The 15360-nt window shown below is 49.5% G+C and overlaps 1 protein-coding gene across 1 annotated transcript in view; it reads right to left on the bottom strand.

Annotated features, from left to right (window-relative positions):
* LOC121553234 (semaphorin-4G) overlaps positions 1-15360 on the bottom strand; it is a 57048-nt gene that overhangs the window by 9593 nt on the left and 32095 nt on the right. Inside the window, exons 10-11 of the mRNA XM_041866264.2 lie at positions 10619-10763; positions 222-444 (exon numbers count right to left, since the gene is read on the bottom strand). Of these exons, the coding sequence (XP_041722198.2) occupies positions 222-444; positions 10619-10763 (368 nt within the window). The remainder of the gene's footprint in view (positions 1-221; positions 445-10618; positions 10764-15360) is intronic.

The following is a 15360-nucleotide window of genomic DNA, read 5'->3' as shown; positions in this document are numbered from 1 at the left end:
ACACACACACAAACACACACACACACAATGGGATGTACTGTACATGTGGTTTGAAGTCTGTTCCATTCCTTTACTGGGATGATTGGTGATAGAAATAAATGACTGCCTAGTGCCACAAAAACTAATCCCATGTATGCAAACACACAGCATAACGCATGCACAGCCACCCCCTGAGACACCCCCTCATACCCCACCACAACCCCCCACCCACCCACACCAACCTGTGCCCATGAGCAGTAAATGGTAGTTCTGCCCGTCTAGACCCTCCACCCTGTGAGCCACCAGCTGGGTGTAGTCTGTGGTTCTCCTGAACAACAGGGGGCGCTGCTCTGTAGACATGACCTGCTGGGACATCAGAGGGTGTCTCCTCACAAAGTTCAAGACGTCGTCTGGCAGGGAGGTGGAGGAGTTTATACCTCTGGATCTCAACTGGTCTGTAATACACTGGAAACATGAGGGAAGAGGGGAGGAGACAGATGGAGAGACAGAGGGAGAAGAGGGTTGAGGGGAGGAGAGGAGAGGGATGAGAGGGAGAGGGATGAGGGGAGGAGATAGAGGGATGAGGGGAGGAGATAGAGGGATGAGGGGAGGAGATAGATGAATGAGGGGAGGAGAGAGAGAGATGAGGGGAGGAGAGAGAGGGATGAGGGGAGGAGAGAGAGGGATGAGGGGGAGGAGATAGAGGGATGAGGGGAGGAGAGAGAGGGATGAGGGGAGGAGAGAGGGATGAGGGGAGGAGAGGGATGAGGGGAGGAGAGGGATGAGGGATGAGGGGAGGAGAGGGATAAGGGGAGGAGAGGGATGAGGGGAGGAGAGGAATGAGGGGAGGAGAGGAATGAGGGGAGGAGAGAGAGGGATGAGGGGAGGAGAGGGATGATGGGAGGAGAGAGATGAGGGGAGGAGAGGGATGAGGGGAGGAGAGAGATGAGGGGAGGAGAGAGGGATGAGGGGAGGAGAGGAATGAGGGGAGGAGAGAGGGATGAGGGATGAGGGGAGGAGAGGGATGAGGGGAGGAGAGAGGGATGAGGGGAGGAGAGGGATGATGGGAGGAGAGGGATGAGGGATGAGGGGAGGAGAGGGATGAGGGGAGGAGAGAGAGGGATGAGGGGAGCAGAGGAATGAGGGGAGGAGAGGGATGAGGGGAGGAGAGGGATGAGGGATGAGGGGAGGAGAGAGAGGGATGAGGGGAGGAGAGGGATGAGGGATGAGGGGAGGAGAGAGAGGGATGAGGGGAGGAAAGGGATGAGGGGAGGAGAGGGATGATGGGAGGAGAGAGAGGGATGAGGGGAGGAGAGGGATGAGGGGAGGAGAGGGATGAGGGATGAGGGGAGGAGAGGGATGAGGGATGAGGGGAGGAGAGGGATGAGGGATGAGGGGAGGAGAGCGAGGGATGAGGGGAGGAGAGGGATGAGGGGAGGAGAGGGATGAGGGAAGGGGAGGAGAGGAATGAGGGGAGGGATGAGGAATGAGGGGAGGAGAGGGATGAGTGATGAGGGGAGGAGGGAGAGGAGGGGGAGGAGAGGGATGAGGGGAGGAGAGGGATGAGGGATGAGGGGAGGAGAGAGAGGGATGAGGGGAGGAGAGGGATGAGGGGAGGAGAGGAATGAGGGATGAGGGGAGGAGAGGGATGAGGGATGAGGGGAGGAGAGAGAGGGATGAGGGGAGGAGAGGGATGAGGGGAGGAGAGGGATGAGGGATGAGGGGAGGAGAGAGAGGGATGAGGGGAGTAGAGGGATGAGGGGAGGGGAGTAGAGGGATGAGGGATGAGGGAGAGAGGGTGAGGGATGAGGGGAGGAGAGAGAGGGATGAGGGGAGGAGAGAGAGGGATGAGGGGAGGAGAGGGATGATGGGAGGAGAGAGAGGGATGAGGGGAGGAGAGAGAGGGATGAGGGGAGGAGAGAGAGGGATGAGGGGAAGAGGATGAGGGATGAGGGGAGGAGAGGGATGAGGGATGAGGGGAGGAGAGGGATGATGGGAGGAGAGAGAGGGATGAGGGGAGGAGAGAGAGGGATGAGGGGAGGAGAGAGAGGGATGAGGGGAGGAGAGGGATGATGGGAGGAGAGGGATGAGGGATGAGGTGAGGAGAGGGATGAGGGATGAGGGGAGGAGAGGGATGAGGGATGAGGGGAGGAGAGGGATGAGGGGAGATGAGGGATGAGGGGAGGAGAGGAATGAGGGGAGGAGAGGAATGAGGCGATGGATGAGGAATGAGGGGAGAGGGATGAGTGATGAGGGGAGGAGAGAGAGGAGGGGAGGAGAGGGATGAGGGGAGGAGAGAGAGGGATGAGGGGAGGAGAAATAGAGGGATGAGGGGAGGAGAGAGAGAGAGAGCATCTCAACTGGTCGGTTATACACTGGAGAGAGGGAAGGAGAGAGGGATTAGAAGATGGATAAAGAAAATAAATACAGAGGAGAGAGGGATAGAGGAGAGAAAGAGGTGGAGTTCCCGCCTCTGGCTTTCAGATGGTCTGTTATGCACAGGAAGAGAGAAGGATGGATGAATGGATGGATGAATGGATGGACTGTAAGTCGCTTTGGATAAAAGCGTCTGCTAAATGGCATAGAGTGCCTCAGAAAGTACTCACACCCCTTTACTTTTTCCACATTTTGTTGTGTTACAACCTGAATTGAAAATGGATTACATTGAGATTTTGTGTCACTGGCCTACACACAATACCACATAATGTCGAAGTGGAATTATGTTTTTAGAAATCTTTACAAATTAATAAAAAATTAAATGCTGAAATGTCTTCAGTCAATAAATATTCAACCCCTTTGTTATGGCAAGCCTATAAAAGTTCAGGAGTCAAATTTGCTTAACAAGTCACATAATAAGTTGCATGGACTCACTCTGTGTGCAATAACAGTGGTTAACATGATTTTTTAATGACTACCTCATCTCTGTACCCCACACATACAATTATCTGTAAGGTCCCTCAGTCGAGCAGTGAATTTCAAACACAGATTCAACCACAGACCAGGGAGGTTTTCCAACGCTTCGCAAAGAAGGAAACCTATTGGTAGATTTAAAAAAAGCAGACATTGAATATCCCTTTGAACATGGCTAAGTTATTAATTACACCCAATCACTACAAAGATACAGGCGTCCTTCCTAACTCAGTTGCCGGAGAGGAAGGAAACCGCTCAGGGATTTCACCATGAAGCCAATGGTGACTTTAAAAGAGTTACAGAGTTTAATGGCTGTGATAGGAGAAAACTAAGGATGGATCAACAACATTGTAGTTACTTCACAATACTAACCTAAATGACAGAGTGAAAAGAAGGAAGCCTGTACAGAATAAAAATATTCCAAAACATGCATCATGTGGCAAAGAAATGAACTTTTTGTCCGGAATACAAATTGTTATGTTTGGGGCAAATCCAAGACAACACATCACTGAGTACCACTCATCATGTGGTGGTGGCTGCATCATGTTATGGGTATGCTTGTCATCGGCAAGGACTAGGGAGTTTTCAAAGATAAAAATAAAAGGAATAGAGCACAGGCAAAATCCTAGAGGAAAACCTGGTTCAGTCTGCATTCCAACAGAAACTGAGAGACAAATTCACCTTTCAGCAGGACAATAACCTAAAACACAAGGCCAAATATACACTGGAGTTGCTTACTAAGAAGACATTTGTCAATAACCGGCTGAGGTGGATGTGGTGGAGGAGTCACACGCAGGACACAGAAGCTAAGTCAACCGACTTTTACTGCACAAAACAATAAACAAGACACTGACCTCAAACAAAACAGGAGGCGAGTGATACGCACCAGTGCGTAAAATACAATACTCCAAGCGCACGAAAACACACAGTGCGACAGACCAGGAAAATACAAAACACGAGCAGCACCAAAATGACAGGCGAACAATAACACACAACACACGACTAACAAAACGAGAAACTTATAGGGGACATCATTAACCCAAACGGAAACAGGTGTACAATAAAGACAAAACCAAACAAACATCGATAACATACAACGGTGGTAGCTAGTACTCCGGGGACGACGACCGCCGAAGCCTGCCCGAGCAAGGAGGAGGAGCAGCCTCGGCCGAAACCGTGACAGTACCCCCCCCTTGAGGCGTGGCTCCAGCCGTGCGCCGACCCCGGCCTCGGGGACGACCAGGAGGACACGGAGCAGGGAGCGTGGGGTGACCACGGTTGAACTCTGTCAGGAGAGACGGGTCTAGGATGTCCCTCCTCGGCACCCAGCACCGTTCCTCCGGGCCGTACCCCTCCCACACCACGAGATATTGGAGACCCCCCATCCGACGTCTCGAGTCCAAGATGGACCAAACTGTGTACGCCGGAGCCCCCTCGATGTCCAGTGGGGGCGGAGGAGTCTCTCCTATCTCACCTTCCTGGAGTGGACCAGCTACCACCGGCCTGAGAAGAGACACATGGAACGAGGGGTTAATGCGATAATCATTAGGCAGTTGTAACCTGTAACACACCTCGTTCAATCTCCTCAGGACTTTAAAAGGCCCCACAAACCGCCGACCCAGCTTCCGGCAGGGCAGGCGGAGGGGTAGGTTTCTGGTCGAGAGCCAGACTCGATCTCCAGGTGCGTACACCGGCCCCTCACTGCGGTGGAGATCGGCGCTCGCCTTTTGTCGATGGATGGCCCGCTGCAGATGGACGTGTGCAGCGTTCCACGTCTTCTCCGAGCGCCGTACCCACTCATCCACCGCAGGGGCCTCGATCTGGCTCTGATGCCACGGTGCCAGAACCGGCTGGTACCCTAACACACATTGGAAAGGGGTTAGGTTGGTGGAGGAGTGGCGGAGAGAGTTCTGGGCCATCTCTGCCCAGGGAATATACCTCGCCCACTCCTCCGGCCGGCCCTGGCAATACGACCTCAGAAACCTACCCACATCCTGGTTCACTCGTTCTACCTGCCCATTGTTCTCCGGGTGGTACCCCGAGGTAAGGCTCACCGAGACCCCCAAGCGCTCCATGAACGCCCTCCAGACTCGGGAGGTGAACTGGGGACCTCGATCAGACACTATATCCTCGGGTACCCCGTAATGCCGGAAGACGTGGGTGAATAGTGCCTCAGCGGTCTGTAGGGCAGTAGGAAGACCCGGCATTGGGAGGAGACGACAGGCCTTAGAGAACCGATCCACAACGACCAGTATGGTGGTATTCCCCTGAGAGGGGGGAAGGTCTGTAACAAAATCCACCGAGAGGTGAGACCAGGGTCGTTGTGGAATGGGCAGGGGTTGTAACTTCCCCCTGGGCAGGTGTCTGGGCGCCTTACACTGGGCGCACACCGAGCAGGAGGAGACATAAACCCTCACATCCCTGGCTAACGTTGGCCACCAGTACTTAGCGCTAAGGCAGTGCACTGTCCGGCCAATACCTGGATGTCCAGAGGAGGGTGACGTGTGAGCCCAATAAATAAGTCGATCCCGAACCTCGAGCGGAACGTACGTCCGACCCACAGGACACTGTGGAGGGCTAGGGTCGGTACGCAACGCCCGCTCGATTCCAGCATCGACCTCCCACACTACCGGTGCCACCAGACAAGACTCCGGTAGTATGGGAGTGGGCTCAACGGACCTCTCCTCTGTGTCATACCGCCGGGACAGGGCGTCTGCCTTACCGTTCTGGGAACCAGGGATGTACGTGATTTTAAATACGAACCGGGCTAGAAACATGTTCCACCGAGCCTGGTGAGGGTTCAGTCTCCTAGCTGCCCGGATGTACTCCAGGTTACGGTGGTCAGTCAAAATGAGGAAAAGGTGTTGAGCCCCCTCAAGCCAATGCCTCCACACCTTTAGGGCCTGTACCACGGCTAATAGCTCCCTGTCCCCTACGTCATAATTTCGCTCCGCCGGGCTGAGCTTTTTGGAGTAAAAAGCACAGGGGCGGAGTTTAGGTGGCGTGCCGGACCGTTGAGATAGCACGGCCCCTATACCGGCCTCAGACGCGTCCACCTCTACCTGAAATGGTAAGGTGGGATCCGGATGCGCTAGCACCGGAGCCGAAGTATACAGGCCCTTCAGTCTCCCAAAAGCCCTGTCCGCCTCAGCTGACCACTGCAAGCGCACCGGACCCCCCTTCAGAAGAGACGTTATGGGAGCTGCCACCTGTCCAAAACCCCGGATAAACCTCCGGTAGTAATTCGCAAAACCCAAGAACTGCTGCACCTCTTTAACAGTGGTTGGGGTTTGCCAATTACGCACGGCTGACACACGGTCCACCTCCATCTTCACCCCCTGACGCGGACAACTGATAACCCAAAAAAGGAGACCGACTCCTGGAAAAACAGACATTTCTCTGCCTTGACATACAGGTCGTGCTCCAACAGCCTCCTCAACACTCGGCGCACCAGGGCTACATGCTCGGCTCGGGTAGAAGAGTACACCAGAATGTCATCTATGTACACGACCACACCCTGCCCCTGCATGTCCCGGAAGATCTCATCCACGAAGGATTGGAAGACTGAAGGAGCATTCATCAACCCGTATGGCATGACGAGATACTCGTAATGACCCGAGGTGGTACTAAATGCTGTCTTCCATTCATCGCCCCCCCTAATGCGCACCAAGTTATACGCGCTCCTGAGATCCAGTTTTGTGAAGAAACGCGCTCCGTGCAATGATTCCGTCAGAGTCGCAATCAGAGGGAGTGGATAACTGTATTTCACAGTGATCTGATTGAGACTACGGTAATCAATGCATGGGCGCAACCCTCCATCTTTTTTCTTCACAAAAAAGAAGCTTGAGGACGCAGGGGAAGTGGAGGGCCGTATGTATCCTTGTCTCAGAGATTCGGCTATGTAAGTCTCCATAGCCCTCTTCTCCTCTTGAGACAGAGGATACACGTGGCTCCGCGGAAGCGCTGCTCCTGCCTGGAGGTCTATCGCACAATCCCCTGTCTATGAGGAGGCAACTGCGCCGCCCTCGATTTACTGAACACAAGTGCCAAATCCTCATACTCAGGGGGAATGTGCATTGCGGGCCCCTGGTTTGGACTCTCCACCGAGGTCGCCCCCACGGAAACACCTAGACACCGCCCCTCACACTGGGCAGACCACTCCTTAAGAGCCCTCTGTTGCCACGAAATGGAAGGATTATGGGTACTCAACCAGGGAATTCCCAGCACCACCGGATACGCAGGAGAGTCGATCAGATATAGCTGAATAGTTTCCTCATGACCCCCCTGCGTACACATCCTAAGTGGCGCTGTGACCTCCCTAATCAATCCCGATCCCAACGGACGGCTATCTAGTGCATGAACGGGAAATGGGGCGTCAACAGGGAGGAGGGGAATCCCTAACTCTAAACAAAATTTCTGATCAACAAAATTCCCAGCTGCGCCTGAATCTACTAGCGCCTTATGCTGGGAATGAGGTGCAACCTGTGGAAATCTTACAGGTATACAGAAGTGCACAATAGAGAGCTCTGGGTAAGTGGGACGCTCTGGGTAAGTGGGACGCTCCATTGGGCTCGGCTCGGTGGTGCTGGAGGGTGGAATGGACGAACCCCACTCAGAACATCCGCGGGTGGCCAGCAGGGTGTCCAGCCGGATGGACATGTCCACCAACTGGTCGAACGTGAGGTTGGTATCCCTGCAGGCCAGCTCTCGACGGACGTCCTCCTGTAGACTACAACGGTAGTGGTCGATGAGGGCCCGCTCATTCCACCCTGCATCCGCCGCTAGGGTCCGGAATTCCAGGGCGAACTCCTGTGCGCTCCTCTTCCCCTGTCGGAGGTAGAATAGACGCTCCCCCGCCGCTTTCCCCTCAGGTGGATGGTCGAACACGGCCCTGAAGCGGTGGGAGAACTCCGCGTAGGTGATGGTGGTGGCGTCTATCCCCCTCCATTCAGCATTGGCCCACTCCAACGCCTTGCCGGTGAGACAGGAGATGAGGGCGGAAACGCTCTCGTGTCCCGAGGGCGCCGGGTGTACGGTGGCCAGGTAGAGCTCCACCTGCAGAAGGAACCCCTGACACCCGGCTGCGATGCCATCATACGCCCTCGGGAGCGAGAGCCGAATTCCCCTGGATTCCGGAACTTGGATGGCAGGACTGGTCGACGGTGGAGGTCCGGGAGGTGGAGGTGTGGGTACCCCTCTGTTATCCCATCGGTGGAGCGTGGTGATTACTTCCTGCAGGGCGACCGTGAGCTGTTGTATCCTCTCGTCCTGCCCGCGGACGCGCTCCTCCATAGGATTGTGCGCTGCTGTGGCTCCTGCTGACTCCATGGGGGTGTGTTATTCTGTCAATAACTGGCTGAGGTGGATGTGGTGGAGGAGTCACACGCAGGACACAGAAGCTAAGTCAACCGACTTTTACTGCACAAAACAATAAACAAGACACTGACCTCAAACAAAACAGAAGGCAAGTGATACGCACCAGTGCGTAAAATACAATACTCCAAGCGCACGAAAACACACAGTGCGACAGACCAGGAAAATACAAAACACGAGCAGCACCAAAATGACAGGCGAACAATAACACACAACACACGACTAACAAAACGAGAAACTTATAGGGGACATCATTAACCCAAACGGAAACAGGTGTACAATAAAGACAAAACCAAACAAACATCGATAACATACAACGGTGGTAGCTAGTACTCCGGGGACGACGACCGCCGAAGCCTGCCCGAGCAAGGAGGAGGAGCAGCCTCGGCCGAAACTGTGACAACATTTAATGTTCCTGAGTGGCCTAGTTACAGTTTTGACTGAAATTGGCGTGAAAATCTATGGCAAGACTTGAAAATGGCTGTCTAGCAATGATCAACAACCAATTTGACAGAGCTTGAAGAATTTAAAAAAGTAATAATTGCAAATCAGATCTAATTTTATTGGTCACATACACATTTTTAGCAGATGTTATTGCGGGTGTAGCAAAATGCTTGTGTTCCTAGCTCCAACAGTGCAGTAGTATCTAACAATTCACAACAATACACACAAATCTAAAAGTAAAATAATGGAATTAAGTGATATATAAATATTGGGACGAGCAATGTCGGAGTGGCATTGACTAAAATACAGTAGAATAGAATACAGTATATACATATGAAATGAGTAAAGTAGTATGTAAACATTATTAAAGTGACTAGTGTTCCATTATTAAAGTGACCAGTGATTCCATGTTTATGTATATGGGGCAGCAGCCTCTAAGGTGCAGGGTTGAGTAACCGGGTGGTAGCTGGCTATTTAACAGTCTGATGGCCTTGAGATAGAAGCTGTTTTTCAGTCTCTCGGTCCCAGCTTTGATGCACCTGTACTGACTTCGCCTTCTGGATGGTAGCGGGGTGAACAGGCCGTGGCTAAGGTGGTTGATGTCCTTGATGATCTTTTTGGCCTTTCTGTGTCATCGGGTGCTGTAGGTGTCCTGGGGGGCAGGCAGTGTGCCCCCGGTGATGCGTTGGGCAGACCGCACCACCCTCTGGAGAGCCCTGTGGTTGCGGGCGGTGCAGTTGCCGCACCAGGCGGTGATACACCCCGACAAATATTGTACAATCCAGGTGTGCAAAGCTCTTAGAGACTTACCCAGAAATACTCTCAGTTGTAATCTCTGCCAAAGGTGATTCTAACATGTATTGAATCAGGGGTGTGAATACTTATGTAAATTAAATATTTCTGTGTTTCATATTAAAAAAATCTGCTAAAATTTCTAAAAACATTATTTCACTTTGTCTTTATGGGGTATTGTGTGTAGATGGGTGACAAAAAACATCAATTTAATAAATGTAATATTCAGGCTGTAACACAACAACGTTTGGAATAAGTAAAGGGGTGTGAATACTTTCTGGTAGGCACTGTATATTTTATATTATTATATTATGGGTGGATAGATGGATGGATAGATGGATGGATGGAGAGAGATGAGTGGACAATATAGCCCTCCCTTACAGTCCAGCCTTCTGAGTTCAGAGTTTACAGTATAAAGGCAAGCCCTCTGAGTTTATAGTTCATAGTTTATCGTAGGCCACTATGAGTTGAAAAGTCAGTGTGTGCATCCGTGTAAGCTGCTTATCTCTCTCCACCTGACTAAGGGAACAACATCTCTGACTTTGTCCTCTGTGAGATGACTTTCCCAACTCTGCTAAGAGGTTTTGACACTGTCACTACAGGTAAGAACCAGAACCATTACTTCCTCTCTACATCATTTTACAGCTATACCCGGACAGTTGAAATCAAGCTTTTCAGTGTTTAAACGACACTACAGTAGATCACGACTCCTCTCGTTAATGAAGTCATGGCTTTGGAGCCCATAATAAGTCATCATAACCGTCGCCGAGTCTTGACCCGGCGATAATCGCCATGGAAATGGCTTTCAATGACATAAGCTTGTTCCGTTTGATCCTCATCCAAGAAGCTGCCGCGCAGTTCTATAATCTCTTTTCCATCTTTCCTCTCCAGAGTTTACCTCTGTTTATCACTCTGTTTTTATAAATCCCTCCCTTCCTCCCTCTCTCCCTCCCTCTCTCAGACTCAGTATATTGGATGTTGGGATGCTGAGGATAGAGAGATTAAGGGAAACTTTAGATCAGCAACTCAGAAGGCCTGACTGGGCCTGTTATACAGGAGTTCACTTGGACAGCAAAAGACCAAATGTGTGTGTGTGTGTGTGTGTGTGTGTGATACTCACCGATCCAGGTCGTGGGTCAGGGACCTTGCCAGTGTACTCGCTCCACTTGTCTCCAGAGTCCTGGTTCTCCATGTAGGGCCCGTCAAAGACCCGTTGGACCTCAGACAGAGAGAACCGGCACACTGCTGACACCTTCACATTCTTCCTATAGTACACACACACACACACACACACACACCGTTTTTAGGTTAACATATGAAGACGTTGAGTTGATATGATTAACAGTTACACTGCCTTAAACGGTTTATGATACCCCACATAAAAACAATGGGTTTGCACTTTTTGGTCTATTTGGTCTAAGTCACTAAATCAAGAATACCTAAAATATTGGAGAGAAAACTAATACTATTTGGACCCAGGTCTGGTGAAGAGGTAAAAGTGACTGTTTCCATCCAGGAGAGCTCCTAGCTCGGTTTCTAATACAAACAGTGCTGTCTCCAGGGACATGGTCTGTAAACACTACAGAACTCAAGAGAGGAGAACAACACGTCTCTGATACAATATAAACACCTCTCTGTCCATCTGGATTCATACATTGACCTGGGTCACACACACACACACACGGACATGCACATGCATACACGCGCACGCGCACACGTCAGCCAGAACAGCAGCAGTAAACCTTAAATGTTACTATAGCGACAGCTAAAATAGATCAGAGAGATCAGAGTTGAAAGGAACGAAAGAGAGAGAGAAGTAGAGAGAAGGAGAGAGGAGAGAGTGAAAGAGAGAGAGAGAGCAAAAGAGAGAGAGAGCGAAAGAGAGAGTGAAAGAGAGCGAACGAGAGAGCAAGGGAGAGAGAAGGAGTGAGTGAGAGAAGAGGAGAGAGGCGAGAGAGAGAGAAAGAGAAAGAGGAGAGAGCGATAGAGGAGAGAGCGAGAGAGAGAAAGAGAGCAGAGAGAGAGAGCAAAAGAGAGAGCGAAGGAGAGAGAGAGAGAGTGAGAGAATGAAATGGCGTGAGAGAGAGCAGAGGGTGTGGGTGACAAAGAGAAATGTTAAAAGCTAATCAAAAGAAGTTGTACGTATCCTCTGACAAGTAAAAAGGGGAGGGAGATGAACAGAGAGAGAGAGAGAGAGAGAGAGAGAGAGAGAGAGAGAGAGAGAGAGAGAGAGAGAGAGAGAGAGAGAGAGAGATGGAGAGAGAGAGAGAGAGAGAGAGAGAGAGAGAGAGAGAGAGAGAGAGAGAGAGAGAGAGAGAGAGAGAGAGAGAGAGAGAGAGAGAGAGAGAGAGAGAGAGAGAGAGAGAGAGAGAGAGAGAGAGAGAGAGAGAGAGATGGAGAGAGAGAGAGAGATGGAGAGAGAGAGAGAGAGAGAGAGAGAGAGAGAGAGAGCGTGAGATGGAATGAGAAAAGTGTAGGCGTGAAGGACAAGAGAAGGTATGAGTGGGAGAGAAAAGCAGGAGAGGTAAACAAAAGAAGGAATGGGGCCCCTTGAGGGAAAAATAGAGAGGGGGGAGGGAGAGTTGGTGACCAGAGCTGAGCTACTACAGGTAACTACCAAAATAAAGGAAACTCGTGAGTAAATGAGGAATACAAAGTATATTGAAAGCAGGTGCTTCCACACAGGTGTGGTTCCTGAGTTAATAAAGCAACTAAAATCCCATAATGCTTAAGATCATGTATAAAAATGCCCAGTTGCCCATTATTTTGGGTACCATAGCTAGATGAAGATCTCAGTGACATTGAAAGAGGGGTCTTAAAGGAGCACAGGGGGTTTAAAGGGTGTGTGTGTGTGTCTCAGTCACCAGATCTCAACCCAACTGAACATTTATGGAAGATTCTGGAGCGGCGCCTGAGACAGCGTTTTCCACCACCATCAACAAAACACCAAATGTGACTCGTTTCAGGAAACTATGCATATGTCGTGCGTAACTATTTCACAGGAGAGGCATTTATATCAAAATGCGTTCTTGGGCAGAAATGCCTTCTGGAACGTGTGAACTTTGATGTGCCTTAATAACAAACTTGTATGCCATCTGTAAATACGAATAAAATTGTTAAATTACGAGCCTAGTTGGTTTGGCCACGGAAAAAGACAGGAACCTTCCCGCTAGCCATTATTGGCTGAGATAATGCATGGTATGGACATGCCGAGAGATGAGTTCGGATTGGTCGGCAATGTAGCACGCTTCTGTCTATAACATGAGCTGCTCAGTATGTGTAGGTAATCCTTTTTAACGTTGCTTTTTTGAAAGATAACACGAAGAACTGCAAAAAACACCTGTCTCCAGATTACATCTTCAAACTAAGGGCAACCATGGCATCCGCGACAGATAGGGAGAAGCGTTAATCCATGTATACGGGTAAGAGAGTCTAGCTAGCTATATTTTCAGATATTCTATGTTTCTAAATTTGTCAGAAAGTCATTTTCAATGTAAGTTAAAGCGTACTGTTAGCTAGCTAGCTAACATTAGCTGTCTGGCTGGTTCGCTAGCTAACGTTACGTGTATGATCTGTGAGGTAATATTATTTGTATCGCAGAACCATTTACATTGCTAGTTATAGCCTAATGTTAGCTAGCTAGCTAACATTGAACCTAGTTGGTTAGCTACCTGTAGATTCATGCAGGGTAGTAACATTATGAGTTGGGATTATGGTTCATTGTTAAGCTAGCTAGCTACATGTCTAAACAAAAGACTCCACTATACAAGTAACCATTTCACTGTACCGTTTACACCTTCTGTATCCTGTGCATGTGACAAATAAACATTGTTTTTATTTTATATAGTGTGTGTTTACCAGAGACGGTAATGTGAAGAACAACATGACCTGCACCAAAGGCAAATTAGGATAGAACATTATGCCAACAAGACAGTGTCCAAGTTATAAAATACTCCAGTAGAATTCCCTGCTTTCATTTCGTCACACTCACAAAGTAAGCTATTTTTTGTAATTAGCTCGCCACTAAAGTTAAGACGTTGTCAGCTTTACGATATGGTCATTATTTGAACTGGCTAGTAAGCTAACTTAACGTTAGCTAGCTAGCTAACAAGCTAGAAACGAACCAAAACATTGTTTCGAAAGTTGCTTTTAGTTGCTGGTTTGCTAGATTGACATGTACTAAATTCATTTTTAAACGGATGGGTTTATTGGTGTTAAAATACACCAGTTATGCTATTTTGGACCACCAGGCTGCTGATGTCGTCAACCCTTAAGGAGGTTGGGGCTAAGGCTTAAGAGGGTGTGAACGATGCTGAATGGGTGTAGACAAAGAAGAGCTCTCCAGGTGTACCAAAACATTCAAGGGCCATTTTCTCAAAAGTGGGGTTAAAAGTTTATCAACTTTCAAAGCAGAATTACTTTCCCATTGTTCCTCAACTGTAGTGTATGATATACCATTTTCTAGCTCTGAGTCTACTTTTATCCAATGTAAAAAACACAATTTCAAATTTTGCTACATAAGACCGAATCGAGCCGGTCGGTCAGAAATTATGGAATATCTCGTAGAAGAATGGTTTTGCATCCCTCCAATAGAGTTCCAGACACTTCTAGAATCTACGCTAAGGTGCATTGAAGCTGTACGGGCTCAGGGTGGCCCAACACCCTATTAAGACGCTTTATGTTGGTGTTTCCTTTATTTTGGCAGTTACCTGTATATCACCTGATACTCAGACAGCCAGAGGACATTGCCCTCTGTCTATTCACACACACACACACACACACACACAGACAAACACACACACACACACACACACACACACACACACACACACACACACACGCAACACACACCACATAATTGACATTGATAAGTGTAACCTGAACATAGAGGGTCTTACAGTGCATTCGGAAAGTATTCAGACACTTTGACTTTTTCCACATTTTGTTACGTTACAGCCTTATTCTAAAATGGATTAAATTGTTAGTTTTTTTCCCCCTCATCAATCTACACACAACACCCCATAATGACAAAGCAAAAACAGGTTTTTATAAATTTTTGCAAATACATATAAAAAAAACACACAGAAATATCACATTTACATAAGAATTCAGACCCTTTACTCAGTACTTTGTTGAAGCACCTTTGGCAGCGATTAAAGCCTTGAGTCTTCTTGGGTATGACGCTACAAGCTTGGCACACCTGTATTTGGGGAGTTTCTCCCATTCTTCTCTGCAGATCCTGTCAAGCTCTGTCAGGTTGGATGGGGAGTGTCGCTCTACAGCTATTTTCAGGTCTCTCCAGAGATGTTAGATCGGGTTCAAGTCTGGGCTCTGGCTGGGCCACTCAAGGACATTCAGAGACTTGTCCCGAAGCCACTCCTGCGTTGTCTTGGCTGTGTGCTTAGGGTCGTTGTCCTGTTGGAAGGTGAACCTTCACCCCAGTCTGAGGTCCTGAGTGCTCTGGAGCAGGTTTTCATCAAGGATCTCACTGTACTTTGCTCAGTTCATCTTTCCCTCGATCCTGACTAGTCTCCCAGTTCCTGTCGGTGAAGAACATCCCCACAGCATGATGCTGCCACCACCATGCTTCACCATAGGGATGGTGCCAGGTTTCCTCCAGACGTGACGCTTGTCCCATCTCCACAGAGGAACTCTGGAGCTCTGTCAGAGTGACCATCGAGTTCTGACCAAGGCCCTTCTTCCCCGATTGCTCAGTTTGGCCGGGCGGCCATGGTTCAGTCATGGTTCCAAACTTCTTCCATTTAAGAATGATGGAGGCCACTGTGTTCTTGGGGACCTTCAATGCTGCAGAAATGTATTGGTACCCTTCCCCAGATCTGTGCCTCGACACAATCCCATCTC

Source organism: Coregonus clupeaformis, unplaced genomic scaffold (genome assembly GCF_020615455.1).
Source record: "Coregonus clupeaformis isolate EN_2021a unplaced genomic scaffold, ASM2061545v1 scaf1338, whole genome shotgun sequence".
In the NCBI taxonomy this organism is placed as follows: domain Eukaryota; kingdom Metazoa; phylum Chordata; class Actinopteri; order Salmoniformes; family Salmonidae; genus Coregonus; species Coregonus clupeaformis.
The sequence above is the reverse complement of the archived record's forward strand: the minus strand, read 5'-3'. Positions and strand labels throughout refer to the sequence as shown.